At 36.5% G+C, this 26,591-nt stretch overlaps 1 protein-coding gene across 1 annotated transcript; it reads left to right on the top strand.

Moving 5' to 3' along the window:
• Window positions 1–3,469: 3,469 nt before the first annotated feature.
• KBTBD8 (kelch repeat and BTB domain containing 8) lies at window positions 3,470–26,034 on the top strand. The gene is made up of 4 exons (XM_034440611.3): window positions 3,470–3,637; window positions 12,734–12,944; window positions 15,794–16,908; window positions 21,438–26,034. Exons 1-4 carry the CDS (start codon window positions 3,622–3,624, stop codon window positions 21,899–21,901), a joined length of 1,806 nt encoding a protein of 601 aa, XP_034296502.1. The 5' UTR covers window positions 3,470–3,621; the 3' UTR covers window positions 21,902–26,034.
• The last annotated feature ends 557 nt before the right edge of the window (window positions 26,035–26,591 follow it).

The following is a 26,591-nucleotide window of genomic DNA, read 5'->3' as shown; positions in this document are numbered from 1 at the left end:
AACCCTGTTGACCACCTCTACACCTGCATCCTTGATACTGAGTGGAGTATGGCTATGCCAGCTCTTTCTACAATCTACAATGACCTCCTTTGTGTTATTAACATATAGATTCAGGTTTGTTTTATTGTACCAGTCCACCAGAGCCTGGATAAAGAGTTTTGCATTAATTTTTAAAAAGCACACCCTTGCTTTTTTTTTTTAAAGCTACAGGTAACAAGATAAGGAAAAGTCAACAAAGCAACCTCCAGATTTTTTAGTATAGAGCATCTTTTTTTTTTCTGTATTCATGGTTAAGATAACATTATCTCAATTTAAAAATAAACATTTGTAAAAATGATTTAGATCAAAATTCTGGGAGTCTGCACATCTTAAAGTTTCCAAGCTTGAGAAACTGGTTTAGAGGGTAGATTTCACTCACCCACTAATGTCTTTCTAAGATACCAAGCTTATGTGCCAGTGGAAAAAACCTCACCTGACTTTCATTTGTGGGGTGATGCATCTTTTCTGCTTCTAATCATCTGTTCAGGGTTGACTGGAGAATTAGCTTAATTAGTGGAAAATTTCTTTCTTTCTAGGAATGATCTCGATGGATTTGATTGGGTGCCAGGCTGGACAGGTTGCAGTGACAAAACTTAATTCTAAAGCAAGATTGAAGATTTTTATTCATTTATTTATATTTTTGTCATGTTTATGTAGTGTATATTGGGTGACCCTTTAAGAGCTTTATGCAATGAAATTTCATTTTAATGTATGCCGATTAGTATACATCCAAAGTGACAATAAAATTATTCTAAGTCTAAGAACCTTATAATAGGGTTTGTTTGGAAAATAAAATTCATTAGCTGGCAACTCATATCTGTATCAGATAACTCATCAACTCCAGCATTCTTCAAATAAAGAAATAAAGTCGCAATGTTGTATGTTGCTTGTAACAATCCCAGAATCAAATCATTGATTGAATTTGTAAAGATGCTTTGCAGTCATCTGATTCAATTCACTAGTATATTGAACTTTGATCCATGAATCTTTTTGATGCAGTCATTCAAAGACATCTTTATCAAAACTGAAGCATCCCTTCAAAACTTTATATTGTCCTAATGCATAATGGTCACATCTTTTTACTGAGTGACCTATGCCATGATTTCTATTTTGAATATACCGATTGGATTTCTGTTACAAGAAGTAGGACTGGGATTATAAAATGGGATTATAAAATACCGCTATGGCTGGATCTTGGTCATACCTTGTGGAATACAAATATAATGTCACTCGGGGGGTTTTTATACAAAGAGGTTCTTTTTACAGATGCGGGCAGATGGCAGTTGAAGACATTGCAGACACTGTTGGACGAAGGGATTAATTTAACCTGGTTACAATATAATCAATTACAATTGAGATGGAAAGAGGACCAAAAAACTGGTATTATGTTGCATGAGGAAGAATTGGTTAGACATATAAGAGAGAAAGGTCCAATGCATATTAAAAGGCTTTACAATGTTTTGCTAGAAAGGGATTCAGAAACGGAATTAGTTAAAGATTGTATGATTAAGTGGGCACAAAATTTTGAAGAACCAGTGATGTTGGAAACATGGGAAAAAATTTGGGTTCAGAATGTTAAATTTACACAGTCGCAGAATTTGAGGGAAAATTTTTATAAAATGTTTTATAGATGGCATCTAGATCCTAAAAAGTTGTCATGTATGTACCCTAATGTTCAGCCAAAATGTTGGAGATGTGAATGTTTGGATGCTACGTATTATCATGTTTGGTGGACCTGTAGGAAAGTTAAGGCTTTTTGGATAAAAATATGGTGGGTCATGCAGAATGTTTTGAAGAAAAAAATTCAATTTTCTCCACAATTGTTTTTATTGGGCATAGTTAAGGGTTTTACACGGGATGAAACAAAATTAATATTGTATATGATAACAGCAGCAAGATTGTTGATAGGTAAATATTGGAAGAATGAAGCTTTGCCTACTATCGAGGAATGGACTTCGAAGATGGCCAGTTTTGCAGAGATGGCGAAGATTTCAGCATATTTAAAAGATTGTTCACAAGAGACTTATGAATGGGAATGGAAAAGGTGGATAGAATATGTTCAGAACAAATACCAAATTAGAAAGTATCAAATAGCTTTTATTTGAAAACAATGTATTAGAAATATTTTAATATAAAGAGACAAAGAGGGAAAATTATGTAGGGGGAGGGATGGGTTCAGGTATATATATCAGTGTTATTAGTTATGAGTACATAATAGGGAAGTCTGGGGGGGGGAGGGTTAGGGAGGGTTAGGGAGGACGGGAAGTTTGGGGAGGGAGGTGGGGGGGTGAAAAAAAGGGGTGAAAATGTAATTGTAAAACTTTTGCAATAAAAAAAAAAAAAAAAAAAGAAGTAGGACTGATATGTAATTGTCTTAATCATTGTTCTTCCTAGACAAAGAGTCAGCAGATAGATAAAATAGGTTTCCCAACTTGGTGTCCTTCAAATGTGTAAGATTTCAACTCCCGCTGGGTGGGCTGAATAGAAATGATAGCTGAACTTCAAGATATTTGACTGGGGAAGGCTAGAAAAGTTTCTTGGAGACTCCTCTATAGTCCTATATTTAGGTATTTATGAGATAGCCATTTGTGTCAATGAATGGCCAATGACTGGTCTAGTGCAGGGGTCTCCAAACTTGACAACTTTCAGAGTTGTGGACTTCAGCTCCCAGAATTCCCCAACCAGCATGATTAGTTGAAGAGTTCTGGAAGTTGAAGTCCAAGATTCTTAAAATTGTCAAGTATGTAAACCCTTGATTGATGATTAAGGCATATGGTTGCTACTCAAGCCACATGCCTTATTACTCAATAAGGCATGCCTTATTACTCAATGAGCAATAACTCATTCCCTAAATCTGAGTACCATGGAGGGCATAGTAGTGCAACCATTGGCTAGCCCATCTACCTGTTTTTCAAGAGGCAACTGGACTTTCTGGTTTTTCTTTGAAGACATTTCGCTTCTCATCCAAGAAGCTTCTTCAGCCCTGATTGGATGCTGGGGAGGACCATCCAGTCAGAGCTGAAGAAGCTTCTTGGATGAGAAGCGAAACGTCTTCAAAGAAAAACCAGAAAGTCCAGGGGCCTGTTGAAAAAAAAAAAGCACCTTCGGGACAACCATGACCTGGATGACTGAGAATCTCCATAGACATTAAGAGACATGTTTCCCCCACCCCACCCCCTAAGAACTGTCCTAAATGGAGATTTCAGCAGCAGTAGAATCAGCAGCGAAATCAAAACCCTGCGAAAGAAATCATTCATTGAACAGGCCCTTGAAAGAACCACAACTCCCAGTGTGCAATTCGCGGGACGTTGACGTCCTGACCTTCGGAGGTGGGAGGGGGGGCTGAAGGAGGGGGAAAAAAAACTACAATTCCCAGCAACCTCTCGGGAGCCGCCGCTGGCCAATCCCGTCTCGGCTAGCGCTCGTGGGGCGTTCTTTGCCGAGCCGACAGAGGCGGCGAGCATCACTGAGGCGGCGGCAGCATCTCTCTGCGGCCGACGGAGGTGGAAAGGCGGGAGCCGCGGCGGTTCTCCTCCGGTAGCGGCAGACTCTCTTGAGGCCCGCCTTCCCCTCCCCTGCAGTATGGCTGCCACAGGAGGTGGGCACGGCGGGCTGGAGCCTCCAGGCGGTTGGGGAAGGGAGGGGGCGGCGGGCGAGGGGGCTTCCGAGGCCTTGCCCGGTGGGCCCTCGGGAGGAGGAGGAGGAGGAGGAGGAGGAAGAAGAGAGCCGGGGTGGGGGGGGGATGCCTCTCGTGACCCTCTTTGTGAGGTGTCCCACAAAGAGCGGGGACGGGTGGCTCGAGTGAGGGAGGCCGGGCTCTCTTTTTTTTGCTCTTTTCTTTCAAACTCTTGTTAATGTTAATGACTGACAACCCCCCCCCCAAAAAAAACAAACAAACCCCACTATCCCCTCCCCAATATAGAAGGGTGGTCGCCGTAGGCTTTTAGGATAATACTTCGGTGGGGGTATTTTAGGCGAGCGTAACCCCTGCTGTCACCCAGGGAAAGAAATGCTACAGGTTGGGGGTGGTGGGGTGTGTGTTTCTTTCAGAAGTAACCCGACAGACTTTTTTTTCATCGCTCAATGAGGACTAGAAACCTTGGACGGGTCTTGTTTTGCGTGGCACTTGGTCTTGGAGAGGCGCTGAAAGGAGGAGGGGCGGGGTTGGGGGCTTCCGTTTTTTTTTTTAGTTCCATTAGCACCGAGGTGTTAAATTTGGGTTAAGAGGACAAACAAACAAACAAAAAGCAACAACCCAGGAGTGGGGGGGTACCTGTTGCCAGCATGGCTGATGGTCGCCAGAAGTTGTTAGCTCAGTTAAAGGGGGGCAAGCCGCAGGTTCCTCTCCCTAAGAAATGAAAACACAGTAATTTTGAAAGAGGAAGCCTTTTGTTTTTGGAGTGGGACGTCATCAGAGATAACCAAGAAGTTAAAATAGGAGTTTAGAAGCCACGTTCTCTGATGGGAGTTTCAAGAGGGTTAATTAGACGTGTCTGAAACCAGGAAGTTAATGAGAGATCCAGGCTGAGAGAGAGAGAGCGAGAGAGACAGAAACTTCTTTTTAATCTCACAATTTACAAATAGGAGAGTTGAGAAGTTGAATTTTGTTCTAAAAGGCACATGGTGGGTGGGGGAAGGGGGGTAAAAAGAGTGGAGATTGGTGGCACTGTGTCTCCTCTTCTACCCCACGACTCTGTTATCGCCATCCTGCCCCCTTAATCCCCAGACTTCCCTTTACTGAGCAAATCTACATGGGCAAAAACTACAGCTCCCCTTCAGATTCTGTGGCTTAGCCAAGGGAGGTCTGGGATTGAGAGAGAGAGTGTCCCCCTGCCTTTCTACATACCTTTCTAATTATGCATTCTCCTGAACCCCTAGAAGAAGATACATTTATAGCTAATATATAGAGAGATTTTTCTGTTACCATCAAAAGTTAGGCATTTTGTAGAATGCCTAGGAAATCTTAGAGAATGCCAAAAATGGGATGTCAGAGTATGAAATGCTTAAATAGTTCACACATTTCTTAGGCATTCTATGCAATTCCAAAAGGCAAACCAGCAAAGTATAAAATACTCCCACTAAAGTGCCATTCTAGCCTTCCTTGTTGTAACAAGTAGGTCAATACTTGACTTTTTCTCTGTTTTTTTCTTCTTGTTTTTTCAGTAAGAAAGTTCTCCTTACTAAAGGACTTTCTTACTGAAATTTCCATAACATAAAATTGCCACAAAAATTACAATCACCAGGCGTTGAACTTCACCTGAGTGTATCTTGCCTTTATGTATATTACTACCAGAATGTATGTTCTAGATTAAAAAGCAGCAGAACCTGATTTGTAAAATCCTCAAGCACGTCATCTGTCTTCTCTTGGAATACTGGCTTCTTTCATTTCTTTACCACCAAAACAGGTTTTATATTGAAATACTGCTTGGTTGTCATTTAGCCAGATATTCTGAAATATTTCTAAACTTGGTGTTCTTTCTGGTGATGTGCTAAGAGTTGATGTATTATTCTGTTATTATTTTATCATCTCTGTTGCATGTTCAAGACTGCTAACAAATAGTTATGGTCGGCCGACCATAACCCTATAATGTTGATATGAAAAGGACATCAAAGGAAAAAGAGTAGATGGACATTGAACCCACAGATACTGAAGGAAAAGGAATATAGAAAGCTAATGAAAAAGGAATTAGAGTTATTTTTTAGAGATAACATAAAAGACCATACCTCCCTTCAGAACCTGTGGGACACAATGAAAGCATATGCAAGAGGACTAACAATAGCCTACAATGTAAAACAAAAAAAGGAAAGGGAAAAAGAATATAATAATGTGCAGGAAGAGATCAAAAATTGGGAAGAAAAATTACAAGATAAACCTGGAGATGAGCAAATTAGAGGTAAGTGGATAGCAGCTAAACATAAATTGAATATATTAGAACAGGAAAATTATGTAAAGGCATTGAAATTTATAAAACAGAATTATTTTGAACATGCGAATAAACCAGGGAGGTGGCTTGCTTATAGATTGAGAAAAGAAAGGGAGAAAAAAATAATTCAGCAACTACAGGATAAAAGGTAAAATGCAGTATAGCTTAGAAAAGAAAAAAGAAATAGCATATCAGTTTTTTCAAAAACTCTGAACAAGACAGAGTGACAGATGAAAAAATAAATAAATATTTAAGTGGAGAGGGAATGTCGATCTTAATAGAAGAAGAAAAGGAGATATTAAATAGGGCTATCATAGAAGAGCTAAGAGAAGCGATCAAGAAACAAAAAAATAATAAAACACCAGGGACCAATGGAATACCAAGTGAATTTTATAAAGGACTAGGAGAAACATTAGATTGGATATTATTAGAAACATGCAATGAAGAATTAATAGAGGCAAAGCTACCAGACTCATGGAGAGAAGCATACATTTCATTGATACCGAAGGAAGGAGCAGATATAACACAAATAAAAAATTACAGACCAATCTCTTTATTAAACACTGATTACAATTTTTTTATGAATATAATGGCAAATAGGATGAAAAAAATATTGAATTGTAGGATACACCTAGACCAGAACGGGTTGTTACCAACGAGACAAATAAAAAATAATATAAGAACAGTAATTAATGTATTAGAATATTACGATGTGCATCCAGAGAGGCAGGTAGCTCTGTGGATGCACAAAAAGCTTTTGATCAGGTCAATTGGCAATTTATGCTCCAACAAATAAAAAACATGAAATTTGGGAAGAGATTTGAAAACATAATAGCTTCCATATATAGAAAGCAAAAAGCAAGTATAATGGTAAATGGAGACTACTAATTTTTTTGAAATAAAGGAGTATGGCAGGGTTGTCCACTCTCACCCTTATTTTTTATTTTGGCATTGGAAAATCTATTGATAAAAATTAGAGCAAATAAAAAGATAAAGGTGTTAAAAGTAAAAGAGGAATACAAGGTCCAAGCATTTGCGGATGACCTTGTATTCGTCATAGAAGAACCATTAAAAACAGGACAAATATTGATAAAAGAAATAGAGGAATTTAGGAAGGTAGCGGGTTTAAAAATTAATAAAGATAAGACCATGTTAAGGAAAAATATGACGGGAAAACAAAAAGAGGAATTAAAGAATCAGGATTACAGGTAGTAAAAAAGGTGAAATACTTAGGTATAAATTTGACCCAGATGCGCAACAATAAAGGAGAATAATTATGTAATCTTAGTCCAACAAATAAAGAAGATTTAGAAAAATGGGGGAAACAAATTATCATTAGGGAGAATAGCAGCGATAAAAATGAACGTTCTGCCGAGGCTACTTTATTTCAGACAATCCCAGTAAAATTGGACAATTTTTTTTTTGTAAATTTGAACAAAATAACTACAAAATTTGTATGGGAAGGAAAAAAGGCAAGAATTAAATTAAGTATATTGCAGGAAGACAGAGCCAGAGGTGGATTCGGATTACCAGCATGGGAAAAATATAAAGCAACGAGTTTGACATGGATTAGGGAAGGGGTGAGTTTGAAAAATCAAAGATTGCTAACATTGGAGGAACACGATTTGATGATGGGGTGGCACGCCTTGTTATGGAACATCAGGAACAAAACACATAGGTATTTTTGTAATCATATATTAAGAGACTCATTAATTTGTACATAGCAAGAAATTAAAAGTAAACACTATATTAAAGTTCCTGGATGGCTATCCACAATGGAGGTGATGATACACCTCAGTACTTTGACAATTCAAAAAATGGTAAGATATCATGAAATATTAAATCCCCAGGGAAATTAAAAACACAAGAGGAACTTAGAGAGCAAGGAATACAGATAGACTGGTGGCCCTATTTACAGATAAAAACAAGATACAAAAAAGACCAAGAGGAAGGAGAAATTGAATTAAAACCAAATCGGTTGGATAAACTCTTAGAAGTCACAGACGAAAAATTGATTTCAAAAATTTACAAATATTTATTAGAATTTGATTTAGCAGAAGAATTAGTAAAGGGACAAATGATAGCATGGGCAAGAAACATTGGACATAACATAGAATTGGGAGGACTGGGAAAGAGTGTGGGAAAATAATTATAACAAAATCAGTGGCTTATAAAGAGAACCAGTACAAAATGTGATATAGATGGTATCTGGCCCCTTCGAGCCTAGCAAAAATGTATTCGAATGTAAGTCCAATTTACTAGAAGTGCAAGCAGGTACAGGGCACTTCTTTCCATGTCTGGTGGCTTTGCCCAAAAATTAGGAAGTATTGAGAAAAAATAAGGCTTTGGCTAATGGAAATAACATCAGAAAAAATAGAACTCAAACCAGAATTTTTTTTACTAGGGATTATTAAAGAAAATTATAAAAAAGAAATAAAGCATTTAATACTACATATAATTACTGCGGTCAGATTGGCGTTAGCTCAATTTTGGAAAACCGATCAACTACCAACAGAAAAACTGATAATCCAAAAAATTTATAATTGTGTGGAAAAGGATAAATTAACATTTGAATTGAAAGATAAGGCAGACTCAAAATATTATACAGCATGGAATAGATGGTACGATTGGAAAAATCGGAGAAATGAAGGCAAATGTAAAATTCTGGATAACAAATTTTTTTTAAAAAAAGCTCCATCAATAAGACAATGGATAGGTGACAAAAGTCACCTTTTTTTTTGTAGTGGTGTTTATATGGATATATATGTGTTTAGTGCATATATGGTGTAGCATTTCGCTTTTAAATGTTTAATAAAGTTTGTTTTTAAAACCAAAAAAATAAAGACTGCTAACAAATAAAAAGCCAAAGACATAAAATTCACACCAAATTCAATTATCAGTTGGCAAAAATATTTTCTAAATTCTGAGAAGACAATTCCAGACACAACTCCCAAATGAAAGCATTTCATGTTCTCTGATTAATGCAAGATAAAGTCCTCTTGACTCACATAAGGCCTTAAAAGTTAGTATCAATTGTTTTAAATGATGCCAAGAAATATTTGGTAGCCTGTACAGTTCTTTCCATATAGGTATATGATCACTTTTTGCTGCAGCCTAGTTGCTGCATTGTTTACCAATTACATATTTGGGGCATTTTCCTGGGATAGGGTTTTATAGAATACACTTCATGAATAATGCTTACCATATTTTATCAGTTCACATCATACATGATTCTTGTTAAAACTACCCTTGCAAGTTGACTAATAGATGAGGATAGATGAGAATCAACACCATACCCAAAATGATAGCTTACTTCTTTTAATAGGAGTTCAGCCCTATTCTTACTTTAGAAAACTGAATATGTGGATTTGAGCATTTTTTGGATCACAGAGAGGTTTTAAAGATAGGATAGAAGACAGAAGTTTTAACTCCTTCTTTTGACATAAGTGAATTCCTCTATCCATCTTCAATAAAGAAATGTTAATCATTGTCAAATAAAACATCTTGGTATTTTGTAAATTCTTACTGGGTGACCTTCAGCAATCTTGTGCTCCATGCACACAGAATAGGCTCTCCTTCACATCTCTGCATCAGCCACTTCTGAGATGTCCTTTAGAGTTAACAGCACATTGTCAAAGAACATAGAAAATGTATGGTTTGCAATTCATACATTATGTACAGTCAGGTTGATGTTGACTTTTAGTAAACACAAACACTTTTTCTTCAGGATAATCTGTTCCAAACTTGACCTTTCAAGTCTCCAACAGTGCACTCATCATCACTGTAACTAAGTCCATCCACTTTGTCGGTGGTTATCTATGTTTTCTTCCCCTTTTCTCAGATACAGACTTTTTCAGAAAAGCAAGTTCTTCACATGAAGTGTCCTAAATAAGATGGTTTCAGCTGGTCATTTGTGTCCCAAGTTCTGGGATTCTGGATTAATTTTCTTCTACGATCTATTTGTTTGAATTTAGAGGGACAGGACAGCCATCCATTCTTGGGAGTCTTCTCCCACACTGAAGTTCAACACTCTCTTTATTCCACATCCTTCAACTTTCATGTCCATAAAGTGTCACAGAAAAAAATCATTGCACGATTTTGATTTTTGTAGATGTGGACAATACTTTTACAAGGTTTTCATCAATACTTTGTAGCATATTTCTGAACTGCTGGTTACTTTACTGTTGATAATTGATCCTAAAAATCCTATCACTTCAGTATCTTTACAAGCATTGATAAAAAAAATTGGATGGAAATATTTATTTTGAAAAAATATTTAATTTAGAGAATTAAGGGAACCCTGTTGGATTAGACCAAGTGGCCATTAATTATTTCCAATTTCCAGCAAGCTTTTCTCTTGAGATCCTAATGAGCAAGCAAGAAAATATCAGTAAATTAATACTGAAATATAAGGACATTTTGAGGGTGCCATTAAGGATCTGGGTTTTAGTGATGCACTTTCTCTGTAGTTGCCTCCAAACTCTGAAACACATTGTATTTTAGAGTATAGAATGTGAGTGACCTCTTGAGGGCAGTTAAGAACCTATTACTTCACAAAATATTTAGGTGCTAATGGTGTCATGATTACTATTCATTAATTTTGCATTTTTATTTGAATTTCCATGTTATTTATCCATTATATACCTTATACTTTCTATATTATTTTGGTTATTATTTACCACCTCTCTCCTAAGAGTGCTTTATGTCTTAGGAAATAGTGGTATATAAAATTTATTATAAATAAATATAGATTAAATAATTGTTAGGCCCTAATACTAATAAGTTACCCATGAGAATCAGTAATTACAGAAATAGTTGCTTTAAAGACATACTCAAATCTCAAAGCTGAAGCCTAAAGTTGAAGCAGATTCAGATATTTTATCAACAAAAGGTTTTGACATTTACTATTTTTACTAGTTTTCTCACATGCATCCTATTGTTTTAAGCCTATTTCATGTTTTTAAAAGTGCAGCATCAGTAAGATACTCTTCTGATAAAATTGGTGAACTTAAGCCTTCAGTAAGGCATTTGATAAAGTAGACCACAACATATACTTGATAAGATAGAAAAATGTGGGTTAGACAGCATCACCACCAGATGGATTCATAATTGGCTAACTAACTGTGCTCAACATGTAGCCATTAATGGAACTGCATCTACATGCAGGGAAATATGCAGTTGGGCATCTCAAGGCTTTTTAGACCCAGTACTCTTCAACTCTTCATAAATGATTTAGAGGAGCAAGTAGAAGAGGAATTCATGAAGCTGGCAGGAATAGCCAACATTCCAGAAGATAAACTCAAGATACAGATGGATCTTGACAGACTTAACACTGGACCTTATTTTAACAAAATGCAATTCAATGGTGAGAAAAGTAAGGTTCTACATTTAGGTAAGAAAAACCAAATACATAGGTACAGAATAGGTGATACCTGGCTCAATAGTAGTAACTGTGAGAGGGATCTTGGAGTCATACTGGTAAAAGGTTAAAGGTAAAGGTTTCCATGTCCAATTGTGTCCAACTCTAGGATGTGATGCTTATCTCCATTTATTGGTTGAGGGAGTCAGCATTTTCCCAGCATTTTCTGTAGTCATGATCAGCACGACTACATGCCAAAGGCACATGGAACACTGTTACCTTTCCACTGAAGTGGTATTAATCTACTTGCATTTGCATGCTTTCAAATTGCTAGGTGGAGAGGAGTCCTAGTGGACAATCACTTTAACTATGAGCCAGCAGCATGCTGCAGCTGCCAAAAAATCCAGTGCAGTCCTAGGCTGCATTAACAGAGGGATAGAATCCAGATCACATGAATTATTATTACCACTTTATAATATATTGATAAGACCACACTTGGAATATTGCATCCGGTTTTGGTCGCCACAATATAAAAACAGATGTTGAGACTCTAAGAGCAACAAAGATAATTATGGAACTGGAGGCTAAAACAAAAGAATGGTTGCAGGAGTTGGATATGTCTAGTTTAAATGAAAAGAAGGACTAGGGGTGACATGATAGCAGTGTTCCAATATCTAAGGGGCTGCCCCAAAGAAGAGGGGATCAACCTATTCTCCAAAGTATCCGAAGGCAGTAGCAGCAGCAATCAACTAATCAAGGACAGAAGCACCCTAGAACTAAGGAGAAATTTCCTGACAGAACATTTAATCAGTGGAACGACTTGTCTCCAGAAGTTGTAGGTGTTCCAACACTGGAGGTTTTTAAGAAGGGGATTTGACACCATTTGTCTGAAATGGTATAGTGTTTCCAGCTTGAGCAGGAGATTGGACTAGAAGACCTCCAAGGTCCCAACTCAGTTACTCTGTTATGAAAAAGAGTTGCAAGTCAGAACATATTGAACACATAAGAGCAAGAGAATATAAAGTATAGAAAAATACAATCTAATCTGATTGGATCTTAAAATAATAATGCAATGTCCTCTAATATAATATTGCTTGTTTTTTCTTGTTTGCAGAATGATAAAAATAATATTTTCCATGTATAATCTTGAAGAAATATCCTAGCATTGTACTGAGGTTTGGTTTTTTTCAACATTCAGAAATTTGAATTGTGCAGATAATTTTTTTAAACAAATGGTTTGGGTGTGAGGTGTTATTGGCAAACTTTGGGAGGATATCTCTACTTTTGTCGGTGTACAGAATATTTTCCAGCATTCACATCTAATGAAATATGGTTCACGTCTTGATCCATGGGAATCAATCATAATATGTGTCATTCTTTCTCAAATTCATTTATTTCAATTTTTCACCAGAACAAAGCAAATTTACCCAAACATTGTATGGAACTTCTTCTTCAAGCATAGCCATTGGTGGGATGGATCCCTTTCATGCTTGTAGCATTCTCCAACAGCTCAAAATGATGTACGATGAAGGACAGCTGACAGATATTGTGGTAGAAGTGGATCATGGGAAAACATTTTCCTGTCATCGAAATGTCCTTGCTGCAATCAGTCCTTACTTTAGGTATATAATATTTTATTTTTAGTGTATTATTTGTATTGTAAGTAATGTATTTTTGTTCTGGTATTTATCTGTGTTTGTGAGAGACAGAATGGGCAACAGATTAATTCATTTGAACAGTCTGTTTTCTTCTAACATATACTAGTATTCTTTTATTTACAACATTAATGTAGGAATTAAAGCTGTTAGAGTTGGCTATTTTTAACTGCTTCATTTCTTGACTTCTGAATGTTCAGGGTCTATAATTATTTTTCCAAACTTATTTGCAGAGCATCTTGGATATTTCTACAATTTGTGACAACTTGCAGAAGTTGGATCATATGTATTGTAAATGTGCTTTTCACATGTTTTGTATAATAAGTCAAATAAGTCAAATCACTATTCCCCTTTCCCAGCTTAGAAAGTTGTTAGAAATTACAATTGACTGTTTAAAACTCAAATATAACAGATAAGCAAAGAATAGCATTTAATGTGCTTAGGTTTCCTAAAGCAGCCACAGGAAAGAGTTTTTGAGATTAATATGAACCTTTTGCCAGGGAGTTGGTTATTGAGTTGAAAGTATCTTTTCTTCAGATCTGATCCAGTACAGTAATCAGGTCTCTGAACTTCTAGTTATGCCTTTGGCATCACCATTACTTTGGCACTTGTAGGCACCATCGCTGGAAAAGGCCAGGAATAGCAAAAGTTAATGTGAATTATGCCTCCTTTGTGATAGAGAAAAGAAAGGAGTGAGCCAAAGCAGAGCTCATGCTGGCAGGCACTTGGAGCCAGGAAGGTGCAAATGCAAGCTTCTGTTCTAAAATAATTGTTGTACACCTATAAATATATTTGGAAATATAAATATATGGAACTGTCTCACCCAGATAGAATTGGTCTATACCATCTGTGCCAGCAGAAAGGGCATGTTCCTGAGCCTCAGCTTAGTAAGCAGCACTGGAGCCTTGCAGAGAGGGGAAATAATTGTTGAGGGCAGTTGAACAGTCCCTTACCTTGGAAGCTGGGTTTGGGAGGAACCAAGCCTAGAATGGCTTGTATGGGATGAGTCTTTACTGGTGGAATTTGGTTAATGATGGGAAGCAGCAGGAAGTTCTGGGATTGCCTTCACTACACGATGCAGTTATGTGACATCATGCTTTATGACCGCATAACTTGAGCAACATAAATTCTTATCTGAATTACTGTTCTCCCCATAAGGGGAGAGATAATAAGTTACATTTCTGAGAAGTCCTTGGTGCTCTCTGAGCTTGCGTGTTTTCTTGCAGATGTTTCATTACTCAAACTAGGTAACATCATCAGTCGGGTGATGTTACTTAGTTTGGGTAATGAACATCTGCAAGAAAACAAGCAAGCTCAGAGTGCACCAAGGACTCCTCATGTCAACTCTGAACTACAAATATTCTCCTTTGTTAGTTACATTTCTATACTAAGTGCAGATATGCATTAAACACTGTAAGAATAATAAAATCCATAAAACAATCTAAACAGTTACAAGTAACGCCACAGTGTGTGAGAAATGCCTGGGTAATGTTCTTGTGAATGGATGCCCTGTATTGGTTTGATGCAAAAAAAAAATATTCTAAAGCAAGATAAACCATTTCACATAGTTTATCTTACCAAACACCAGAAGGCAGAACAAGAAGCAATGGATGAGAACTAATCAAAGAACCAACGTAGAACTAAAGAGAAATTTCCTGATTGTTAGAATAATTAAACAGTGGAACAACTTGCCTCCAGAAGTTATGGGTGCTCTAATACTTGTTTGAAATGCAATTTATTTGAGACGACCTCGAAACCTGACACTATTATTCTGTTAAATAATGTGACATTGGGAATTTTTTAAATCTGAACCATCCATTATAGCACCTCCTACAAGTGCTATTTTTACAAGGAATATTAATATGGATGTAATCTGTTTCCAATAATTTAATCCCCCATACTTCTGAATTCAGAGCAATTGGAAGTCTATACTGGAATAAGCTTTCACACTTGTATTTATTGTGCAATGTTGAACTGCAGAGTTTAGTGAACGTGGTTGAGACAGTCAATTTCTTCTGAAGGTGACTGCCACAGTAACCAGCAAAATACCAGGAAATCTTTCAGACCACAGTTACTAAATCACAAAACTGCGCAGTTTGAGTCATTTCAAGAAAGAAAAAACAGCTGAATAGTTGTTTTTAAATTACATGAATTATTCTGTACTACACATCAAAACTCATCCCAACCTGCTACAACTATGGTGTTTGTTTACTTCAACACCTGTATCATAATCCTATACATAACTCATTAGAAGCCTTTTTAGAATTCGGTGGGAAATCTTTCTAGGATTGTGGTTTAATTCTTCAGGATTAAAAAGAGTTTCTCATGACTTTTATCAAGCCAAATCTGTGCTTTGTAGTATAGATAAGCTAGTTGCTACTAACAACTCTTCAGGTAATCATGATGTAGCTGTTCTGAAGTTTTGTTTCCATGTTGTACAAAATGTAAGAAAACATTGAATTTATTGAGGCAGGAGCTGCAAACATTTTAGTCTGGATTGTTGGAAACAGGTACATAGAAAATCCAGACAGGCAGTTCTCTCTTAGTGGTTGCAAAAGGCATTTTGATTACCCATATTGCAATCCTTATTTTTAGCAGTAGCATGCATATAAGCAAGTATTCTGCAGCTCACAATTAATATAAATGTGTTAAAAATCTAATGGTAATATCTTAACAAAGTCAGGATTCTGCTGACTGATTTAAAGTCTAATGTGTTTTGCGAAGAAAAATAAGTCTGAGTATTAATAACAATTGAAATGATGGTTGATATGTTAATTGTACTTTTTATTAATTGTATCCATATCCTCATTTTATAGATCTATGTTCACTAGTGGCCTTACTGAGAGTACCCAGAAAGAGGTTCGGATTGTTGGTGTTGAAGCAGAATCCATGCATTTAGTACTTAACTACGCATATACCTCCAAAATAACATTGACAGAGGCCAACGTCCAAGCTTTGTTCACTGCAGCTAGTATCTTCCAGATCCCTTCCATTCAGGATCAGTGTGCTAAATATATGATCAGTCACTTGGACCCACAGAACTCCATTGGGGTGTTTATTTTTGCTGATCACTACGGACATCAGGAATTGAAAATCAGATCGCAAGATTACATTCGTAAAAAGTTCCTGAGTGTCACCAAAGAACAAGAGTTTCTCCACTTGAGGAAAGACCAACTTGTAAGCATATTGGACAGCAATGATTTAAATGTTGACAAAGAGGAGCATGTCTACGAAAGCATTATAAGGTGGTTTGAGCATGAGCCTAGTAAAAGAGAAGACCATCTGCCAGAAATTTTTGCCAAATGCATCCGTATGCCCCTACTGGATGAAGCATTCATAGAGAATATTCCTCCCATGTTTGCACAGGCTATAGCCCAAAACTCTGTACAGAAAGAACAAAGTGGTGCCAATGGCTATACCCAGAGGCTTGGAATGACTGCTTCGGAAATGATCATTTGCTTTGATGCTGCCCACAAACACTCAGGAAAGAAACAAACAGTGCCTTGTTTAGACTCCATTACAGGGAGAGTGTTCAAACTATGCAAACCGCCTAATGATTTAAGAGAAGTTGGAATTCTCGTCTCACCTGACAATGACATTTACATTGCTGGAGGATACAGACCAAGCAGCAGTGAGGTTTCCATAGACCACAGAGCAGAAAGTGATTTTTGGCTGTACGATCACTCCGGCAATAAATGGATCCCTAAATCTCCGCTGCTTCGTGCCCGAATAGGTTGCAAACTGGTTCATTGCTGTGGTAAACTGTATGCAATAGGTGGTCGAGTTTATGAAGGAGATGGGCGCAACTCCCTGAAATCTGTGGAATGTTATGATGGTCGAGAGAACTGCTGGACAGCTGTCTGTCCAATGCCTGTAGCAATGGAGTTTCATAATGCTGTGGAATATAAAGACAATATCTATGTTTTACAGGGTAAGATGCTTTGTGTGGGGGGATATGGTGAGATTTGAAGTTAGCACTGACAATTGAAGTATTGGAAGAAGAGAGTAATTTCATTAGATCTTGATCATTGCCGGTAGTTTCCCTGCTAATTGTACCATACAGGATGGCTGATCCTATTCATGTCATATAGTACAGGCAGAGGTAAATTATGCTATGGTGCATATCACTTATTTTTATACATGATAATATTTTGGCTTGCTGTTGAGATGTTCTGATATAACCTACAGTAGGAATTACTTAACTCTGTAGGCGATAGGGAGAGTCACTGACAGAAGTATAATTGGACGCTATTTAAAGGTATTCTACATAGTTCTACTTCTGAAAGTGATATTCCATCATTCATCTTACTTTTTCTTTACAAATTTCTTAATGTTTGGACCAGTGTTTCTCAACCATAGCAACTTAATTACTTTTAGGCAACTTTCAGAATTCCCCAGCCAGCACAGTTTGGGCCAGTAGTCCATGGTTTGGGCTATTGAAGGTCAGATATATTTAATAATTAGCAATAAAAAGAGAGGAGAGCAAGAAGCTCACACAATTTCAGAATTCTGATACAAAGAGCATTAACCCTGTGCCTTCACCACAAACCTAATCTGAATTACTACCATCATCCCATATATACACCACCTATTTGTATAGAAAGGAAACTCCTATTTGGCACTAGTTAATATTTCCTTCAATTGTGGATAGCTGTCAGGACTGAATTCAGATGGAACTATAGTGAAGGTAGGAGATAAATCTCCTCATCCTCGTATCATATTCCTAGCTGACCTTGTCCAACAGTCTTCAAATTGTTTTTCTTTTTAACAAATGTGCTTGAAAACTTGCATATTTGGTTTGCAGATCTTTCACATGAATGTCTGAGTCTAAAGACATCTTAGAAGCCTGTATCTGCTGGACTCCTTTCCTCCTCACATTACCATTAATTAAGGTGTGGGAAACATTCTAAAGTATTGCTTTAAACTACGTACTTGATTTGTATCTTAAAAGACACAATATAAAAATTGCAGTTGTGATAATATCAGTACTCAGCTTTCATGAAGTCAGTAAACCAAAGGAGATAAAAGATTTATTTCTACAGCTGAACTATTATTTTGTTCTCTGTTATTTGTACCAAACATTTAAATGTTGTTTGCACAATAAATGGAAAGGTTTCTACTGAATGCTTTCTGACTCATCCTCCCCAAATTATTACGTCCAGGTGTGTTGAAAAGTTGTACATGTGCCAACTTTTCTGTAGAGATACAAAAAAGATAGACTTAAAGCTAGGGTCTGCTGAATAATATGGGCTCTGGATTAGCATTTGCATGTCTGGAACCAATATATTCTCCCTAGAGAAGTGAATATTTATTATCTTTGGTTAAATGCTAATGAAACAGGCTATAAGAGATTTAATGTGGTGATGTAAGGTAAATATAGAAGACAGTAAAGTTGAAGGTTCTTGTGAATATGCATAAGTATCTTAATTATTTTTTTAAAAAAAATATGGCTTGATACAGATGTGAAATACATTGATGTTATATAAAATATTTTAGAGTGGGTTTTAAGTATACAGCTTACACTAATTTTAAAATTAAATTTTAGAAGACCTATAGGCAGGATTATATAAGGATTTTGCACTTCATTACTTTATGTTTTCAGTGGAGAGCTACTTGATTTTAATAAATCTGGTTGATGTTTCCAATGGACTGGAATTTTAAAAGCTTATGAATATAATATTTATTTTGATGAGCTGTGGTGTCACGGTCGTTAGAATGCAGTATTGCAGGCTGACTGCCCACTACCAGGAGTTTGATCCGGATCGATTCAAGGTTGACTCAGCCTGCCATCCTTCCAAGGTTGGTAAAATGAGGACCCAGATTCTTGGGGGTAACATGATTGACACTATTAGCATATTAAACCACTTAGAGAGGGCTGTAAAGCACTATGAAGCAGTATTCTAAGTCTAAGTGCTATTGCTATTTTGTTAACATTTTAATGAACAAGGCATAGATACTTGTTGTGTTTTATTAACTTACATGTAGATAGCTTATAGACCAAATTTTGTGAAACTTCTACTATTCTTTCTCCTCACTTTACTGATCAATTTTGGGTGTTAAAGCACAGATCTTATAGTGAATTCAATATAGTTCAGGACAGCATTTAAATTTGCCTGTAGTGATGAAGAGATCTTGCTTCTCCATCATTATTGCATCCACATTGTCCCCAGCAGGGTTTTCTCATTTTATGACCAGGCTACTCAAGTTTTGTCCTTAAAAAGGTTTGACTGACCATTCAGTAGCCAACCAGGATAGATTTGTCAGGCATTTAGAGAAAAGAACTGAACATATAGTCATGTGAAAAAGAAAGCACACTCTCTTTGAGTTCTATGGTTTTATGTATCAGGACACAGTAAAAATTATCTGTCCTTAGCAGTTTTTAAAAGTAGGTAAGTACAACCTCAAATGAGCAACAACACATGACATATTACACCATGTCATCATTTATTTTATAAAAAGAAAGCCAAAATGGAGATGTCATTTCATATGACTATCTGCTTTAAATTTGTTGCCACAATTACTGCTGTTCCTGTGAATTTTTGGAACTGCATCTGCTAGGAGATCATAACATCAGTTTCTTTGCTACAGCCAGATACTTAGGTTCACTAACTGTACCCTTATTCAATGTGATTGCTAAGTTCCAGGAGGAAGAGTATGATTGCATGCCTCCAGGAAGGAATCACTGCCTTTTAACCTGAAGGTTGCATGACTGCCTTGAAGAGCCTGTCCCTGTACTTTGGAAGTTTAAATAAACCTCCCAGTTGCAAATATTCCATTCCTGGGCAAGTTGTTGAAGAGAATGCCTATTCCTCTGATCCATTTTATGTCATCTTCTGAATAACATAGCAATAGCTTTGGTTGCCCTGATTTCAGAAGAGAGACATGGGAAGTGTTACTATGTTGACTCTGTTGAATTGCTCAATAGCTGGTTATGGCACATTACTGGAGTGGCTCAGTGGGTTTCAAACTGAAGGTACTTTGTTAACATTCCTACATGTAGGACTATCACCAGAGAGTAGCTGTTTGGCTCCTCTTTAATGCGTACAACTGCCAGAGGTGGTCATCTATAGAGATTTGGAATTATCATTATGCTGATGGCATTCAGCTCTGGCTCCCCCACCCCCACCCCACATGAATCAGAAGAGGTTGAACTGGTGCTTGAGTGTTGCCTGCAGTTAGGACGAGGAATGACAAACTGCATCTGAGTCTAGATAAAATGGAAGTACTGAAGTGATCCTCAGGCCCAGAGATGGGAAGATGGTCAGTATTGGATGAGGTAGTGCAACCTGAAAGAATCGGTATATAGGTTGTCTTTCATTCCAGTTTGCCATTAGAGGCATATGTGACCTAAATAACAAGAAGAACTGATGCTTAGTTTCAGCTGATACATCAGCTATAATATTTCTTGAACACAGATCGCCTATTCTTAGGGGTCCATGCCTTAACAACTATATGACTGGTTATTACTGCAATGCACTTGTAATGTAGAGAGAGATACCTTGAAAATTACAAGGAATGCTGTACAGAGAACAGATATAACTAAAGAAGGGGTCCATATCAGAAGTTCTGAAATGCACTGAACTGGTTTCCTGTGAGCTGCAATCCCAGTTTTGCCTAGGACTCAGTTAATTAAAATACGGTCTCCCTCTAAACCATCAAACTTCTGTATAAAAATCAGCTGGGAGACTCTACTTGTGGATCCACTGGTGAGTTTGGCTCACATTTCGTAGCCAGAAGTAAGGCCTTCATAGTGACAGTGGCCCAGTTATGAATGCCCTCTTAAGAGGTGTGACGGTGTCCCCTTCCCACGCACACATCCCTTCAGAAACATTCCATACCTGTTCACCCAGTCATTTATATAGTAACAACTATTTTGGGACCACATTGCCTAAGGCTGCCTTTATTTGGTTTTTCTCATTTGAAAGAACTTCAATATTTATTTTTTTTATTAATTTAACATTTTTTTAGAATGTATTTTTCAAACATTACTGTTTAATTTTGACTTATCATAGTCAAGTGGTTTAGATCTTTTCCTTTGTTTGAAAATGGTTCTACGTTGCTCTCGTTGAAAGCTGTATTAAAATAAAATAGCTTTTCTTCTAGTGAATGAATGTATTATAATTGGCTTTGCCCACAATTGCAAGGATGTCCGTAATGTTCTCAAAATTACAGATGTAATTTTAGAGGCTTCTGAGTCACAAGATTTGGTAATATACAAAGTTAATAAGTAAGTAAATAAATATTTTCTGGCTTTGAATATTTGAAATATTTTAGGACAAGTCTTTAATTTTCTATATGATGCACAGGTACCTTATAGCTCATTAGAAATTGTTCTTAATATTGTTGGGTCAGTTGCTTTGAGGAAAGTAGAAGTCTTAATCCATTTCTTTTGGAGATTGCTTAATAGTGTCTTAAGGCAAGTTCTTTACATTTTAGTTTCCCTTCCTTTCTGTCCCTTAGGAGAATTCTTCCTCTGCTATGATCCTCGAAAAGATTATTGGGGTTTCTTGACTCCGATGACTGTGCCTAGGATCCAGGGTTTGGCAGCTGTCTACAATAACTCTATCTACTACATTGCTGGAACCTGTGGAAACCACCAACGTATGTTTACTGTAGAGGCTTATGACATTGAATTGAACAAGTGGACTAGAAAGAAAGATTTCCCATGTGATCAGTCCATTAATCCATATATTAAACTTGTTGTCTTGAAAAATAAACTTAATTTGTTTGTTCGAGCTACTCAAGTCACAGTTGAAGAACACGTCTTCAGAACCAGCAGGAAAAATTCTCTTTATCAATATGATGAAACTAATGACCAGTGGCAGAAAGTGTATGAAACTCCAGATAAGCTTTGGGACCTTGGACGTCATTTTGAATGTGTTGTTGCTAAATTGTATCCACAGTGTCTTCAGAAAGTTATTTGACTCCTCTCCCCTCTCCCTTTCATTGGTAAAAGGCCTTAGTGACTTTGGTGTTCCATGCTAGCAGAAACATCTGTTTTTAAGAAAAATTCATTCCTGTCAGTATTTAATGTGATCTGAACTTGATAGCTTTTGGGTTTTTTTATACATATATAAATATATATATATCTACATATATGTGGGAATGGGTGCTCTTTAAAGGTTGCAGTGGGGAGAGGGAATTAGTTTTAGATTTTCAGTGGATGTTTTACTGCAGAGTATGGAATGGGTTACAAAGTGCAATTATCAACATTTTCTCATTTGATCATATTCTATCTAGCATGACAGTTTGACTAAAAGAAAGAGGAGATGGATTGGGTAACTATGCACTATAATGAGAACAAATTGAATATGAATAGGAAAGGTGAAGAGACCAAGCTTGAAGTGACTTCTTGTTTAAATACGGGTAAAATCTGAGGCAATATTGATGGGTTGCTATTTTCGATTTGGTGACAGTAAATTAAAAAAAAATACCCAGCCCTCTTCCATTTATTGAAACGGTACTGAAATATTTGAAGTTTATATACTTTGGTTATTTGTGAAAGTTTAGGCAACTAATTTATTTCAATGAGTCCCTAAATGAAGAAAAGGGGACATAATCTCTACATAGTACAAAACTCACAAGTTCTTTCTGAAAATTTGAATGTATAATTACTATTTTTGTGCAGTTGTTTACAGATTCAAAGTAAGATTATTGTGAATATGGCAGGTTTGGATGTTTCTTTAACCAAGTGCATTGTAACATTTCCTTTGGCAGAAACAATAGATTGCAAATATTTTCTTTTGTCAGCTCTAAGTGTTTCTATTCTTGCTTTTGGATTTTTAAATCCCATTTTTTCATTGCAGAATTTCTCTAGCTTGCTATTTTTTAAAAAAAATCTGAATCGATAAACAGCTGCACATAAATAGTGTGCATTCAAATTTGCAGAGAAAAATTGTGGGTTTTGTATCATATAGAGATTGTGTCACCTCCTCACATAGGGCTTCATTGAAAACTACAGTTTGTTGAGGAGTGTCTAAAATCTTATGTGCAGCTTTAAAGAAATGTATTTAAAGTCACAGAAGAATACAAGTTCCCATTTGAGAAAGAGCTGCCCTACTTCAGATGGCTACATTGCTTCTCTTCTGTAGATTTAATTTTAAGTGTGGTTCCTTAATCTTCCATTAGTATTAGGAGAGCTATTTTTGCCAATTAAATGTAGAGATTCAAAAGCAGTTGAATATGTTGGTCACTCCATAAAGGGCTCAAACCCATTGGTGCTAGTACAATTTTCATATTTGTAAGTCCAAAATAGGTCAAATGGAGAGCTGCTATGCAAGGCAGTGGGTAGTATTAATGTCTTGAGTCTTAAATACACTTGCTGCTTTGTGTGTGGACACCTATTTTATTTAAATATCTTATATGTTGATGGTTCCTATATAACATATAGATAGTCTTAATGGCCTTTTGGAAACAGTTCCATCTTTGAAAGTTAAGCGCTAAAGGCACTTTGTTTTGTCCACTCTCCGATAATTTTGACAGCATAGCTTAAAACAGTTCTACATAGTTGACCATAAACTTCTAGTTAATGTATTGGAATGCATTGCTATAGGTAGCTGTTGGGAGTATGTAATATTGGGCCTTCTTATAACAGTAGAGCAAACTAATGTATTTATTGTTTCCACTATTGCTAATTTGGCATGAGTTGTTGGTGACTTGTTACTCAAAAATATATTCCTACACTCCAACTCAAAAATATATTCCTACACTCCAATGTCCAGCTCCATTTGTTTCTGGAGTAATGTGAAAGTTTGCACTACTGAGCTTTCTTTGTAGTCCTAGGATGGTTATTTTTGGAAATCTACCATAAAAACATGTGTGGAATTGAAAAATAAGAGTCCAGAACTTTTTATATTACATTTCTGCTTTCATATTTGAAATAACTTAGAATTCTTATTGTTGTTGGTTTTTTCATCCCTACGTAGTATTGAGGCATCTGAGAATGCATTTGCTAACTGGCAATTCTTAGAGTAACATTGATCCTCAAGAAAGAAAGATATTTGACTTTCATCTTGGTTCAGCTTAAGGCTTGTTTTAAATGATAAATTGTCCTTTTTCTACGATGGGTCTCTACTTTTGACTGAGTCAGATCAATCAACCTTTAGTTAAGAGAGAAAATTTAAAACCACAGATTGATAAATATGGTTCACACACTCCAGTAGATAAATATTATCTCACTTGATTTTGTATCTTTTCAGTCTTGCACAATATTATATGTAGAAAACATGACTGTGAAACTAAATGGATAAAAAAGCCTCATTCTGTTACATACCTCATTTTCCAGAGATTCAGCAAGCAGCTTTTTCTTTGGGCTTTTTCATATACCATGCTGGAGGTACATTAGTCTAGACATTGATGTGTGCGTGCGTGTGTGTGTGTTTCTTCATTATTATTGCTTAAGCACATTAAAATAACAAAAATACATGCTTGATAGTTGAGTTGATACATTACTTAGTACATTACTTAGTGTTATGAAAGGTGATAACTTCGTTTTTAACTCTTGTCTCAATAGTGCTCAGGTTGGGAAACTCCAATAATGCAAAACTGCATAGTCTATGGTATCTAATCTTGACCCCTGGCTTCTTTGCTGCCAACTAGAGACAGGAATTGGTGCTACATATTATGGTTGGCTCCACATTGTTTTCATTCAAGAGTATATGGCTGTATAGTTTACCCTTATAATTGGAACATAATAATGGAAAATGATTGAAGAGTAGCAAATGCTCTTTGGATGCTGTAGGATTAATTTCCAAGCTGAATTAAGTGTGTCCAAGCTACAGTTCAACCTGCTACTTTAGAAGTGAATTTAGCTTTTCTGTACATGGATAATTAAGGCTTTGATGTCTTAAGTGTATTTGCCAAGACTGAATTTTTAAATAAGTTATGGTTTCTTTGGCATTTGTATAAAACTGTTTAGTTATCATACATTTAATTGTTTTTATTATTTACTTGGCTGTATTTGCGCTGTTGTAAGCCTCTTAGCTGCAAACTTTCTGAAGCACCCTCCCCTTAATGTTGCATTATTTTTTGCAAAAGAAAAAAGTGTTACGTCATTTTCAAAAACCTTACAAAACACATTGCTGCTTGTTGACAATCTTCTGTATTTATTTAGAAGTGTCAATCAGACTTGAAATTTAAGAATTTAGCTTGTTAGCAAATGAAGTTGTCATGTGATGAATAGGAATAGAATATGCTGTGGTTAATTCTGCAGTAGATTTGCTCTTAATTTTTGTTTTTTGTTTTATCTGCACTAAATAAAAATCTTTGTCTAACCATTCAGAGGGGGAAGGGGAGAGGCTGTGGACTACAGTGCTTGAGAGTTAAATCTTGAAATTTTTACCAAGGGGTGAAATACCGTGAGTCTTACGCATGAATAATTATTTAAGCAGTAATATTAACTGAGGAATTTAGTTGTTTACATGCTTCTAACTTATCTAATAGGAAATTTCCTGTATAAACTTGTTTTCTCAGTAATCTAATACTGAAAGAACCTTGCACAGTGTGTGAGACCAGATGGACATAAGTTCCCATAATTGTGCTAAGCGGTTCATTTGTTGCATTTGATATTTCTACTTATATTCTTCGTTGTTCTTTTTGTTTATTTAGCTTATTTTCTGGTACATCACTCTTCTATTTAACATACATTTTAAAAAACAGACATGGAAAACACTCTCAGTTTTTAATTCCACAATTGGTTGTTTTAAAGGCAGAATCCACCAAACACATTTGTTGCATATTTATCACAACTTTGCACTTGCCCCACAGAAGTGGAGTGAGGCTATGCAGCTGGACGACCACCTGGTGGGTTGTTTCCCAACTTGCTAAGCCAGCTCTCCTCTGTATGCAGTATATGTGGTTTGTGTAATATCAGAAAGCTCCCAAATCTGTTTAGAAATGGTATCAGATGTTCAGTGCTCAGGTATGCTAGTAAAGAAGTACTGTAGTCCTCTGAGGGCAAATGCGTGGATTTTTAAACATTTTGCCATAATTGCACAATTTTGCAATTTTATGTAATGTCATGTTAATTTTCTTATAATAAACCTGTTGTTCAAATGCAGTTGTTTCCAGTAGCTTTATTGCTCTTGCTTGCTTTTCTCTTAGGTTTATAGAACATCTGTATTGGCTTAAGGTCTGAGGACCGCATCTCTTGAAATCTGTCTCATACAACTACTAACGACCCAACTTCTTCCTTTTCATACTCTATGAAACAGAGTTTGTACAGTTTTCATACTCTGAAGAACATTTCAATTTTTTTTTCCCTGAAAGCATTCCCCAATTCAGTTATGGGTTGTTCAAAGTGATGTTCTGAGGGAAAATGGTGGGCTAGAGTTGGATTCATATGACTCAGCCCATGTCATCAAATATCAAATGATGCTTTTTCTAGATCTTCTCCTTCCCACCTTGGACAGTTGTAATATGCAAATACAAACGTACTCATCGTTTCTCAGAGAGGAATTATTCCCACTGTTCCCACTGTTGACTGTCTTCTCTGCTGTAAATCACCCTGTTGCAAAATGTTCTTCCTCAACCCAGGATTAACTTCTGAGGAAAAAGAGTGAGTATTGCAGCAAAAAAAAAATAAAAAATGCTGCCCTCCTCTCTTTTGAAAGAACC

This window comes from Pantherophis guttatus, chromosome 2 (assembly GCF_059756535.1).
Source record: "Pantherophis guttatus breed Tessera chromosome 2, ASM5975653v1, whole genome shotgun sequence".
NCBI classification, from domain to species: Eukaryota; Metazoa; Chordata; class Lepidosauria; order Squamata; family Colubridae; genus Pantherophis; species Pantherophis guttatus.
Note: the sequence above shows the minus strand (reverse complement) of the source record. Positions and strands in the feature narration are given on the sequence as shown.

Coding starts and splice junctions, on each gene's coding strand:
- KBTBD8 (XM_034440611.3), top strand. Junction 12,945..15,793: donor GCAATCAGTCCTTACTTTAG/GTATATAATATT, acceptor CTCATTTTATAG/ATCTATGTTCACTAGTGGCC. Junction 16,909..21,437: donor CAATATCTATGTTTTACAGG/GTAAGATGCTTT, acceptor TCTGTCCCTTAG/GAGAATTCTTCCTCTGCTAT.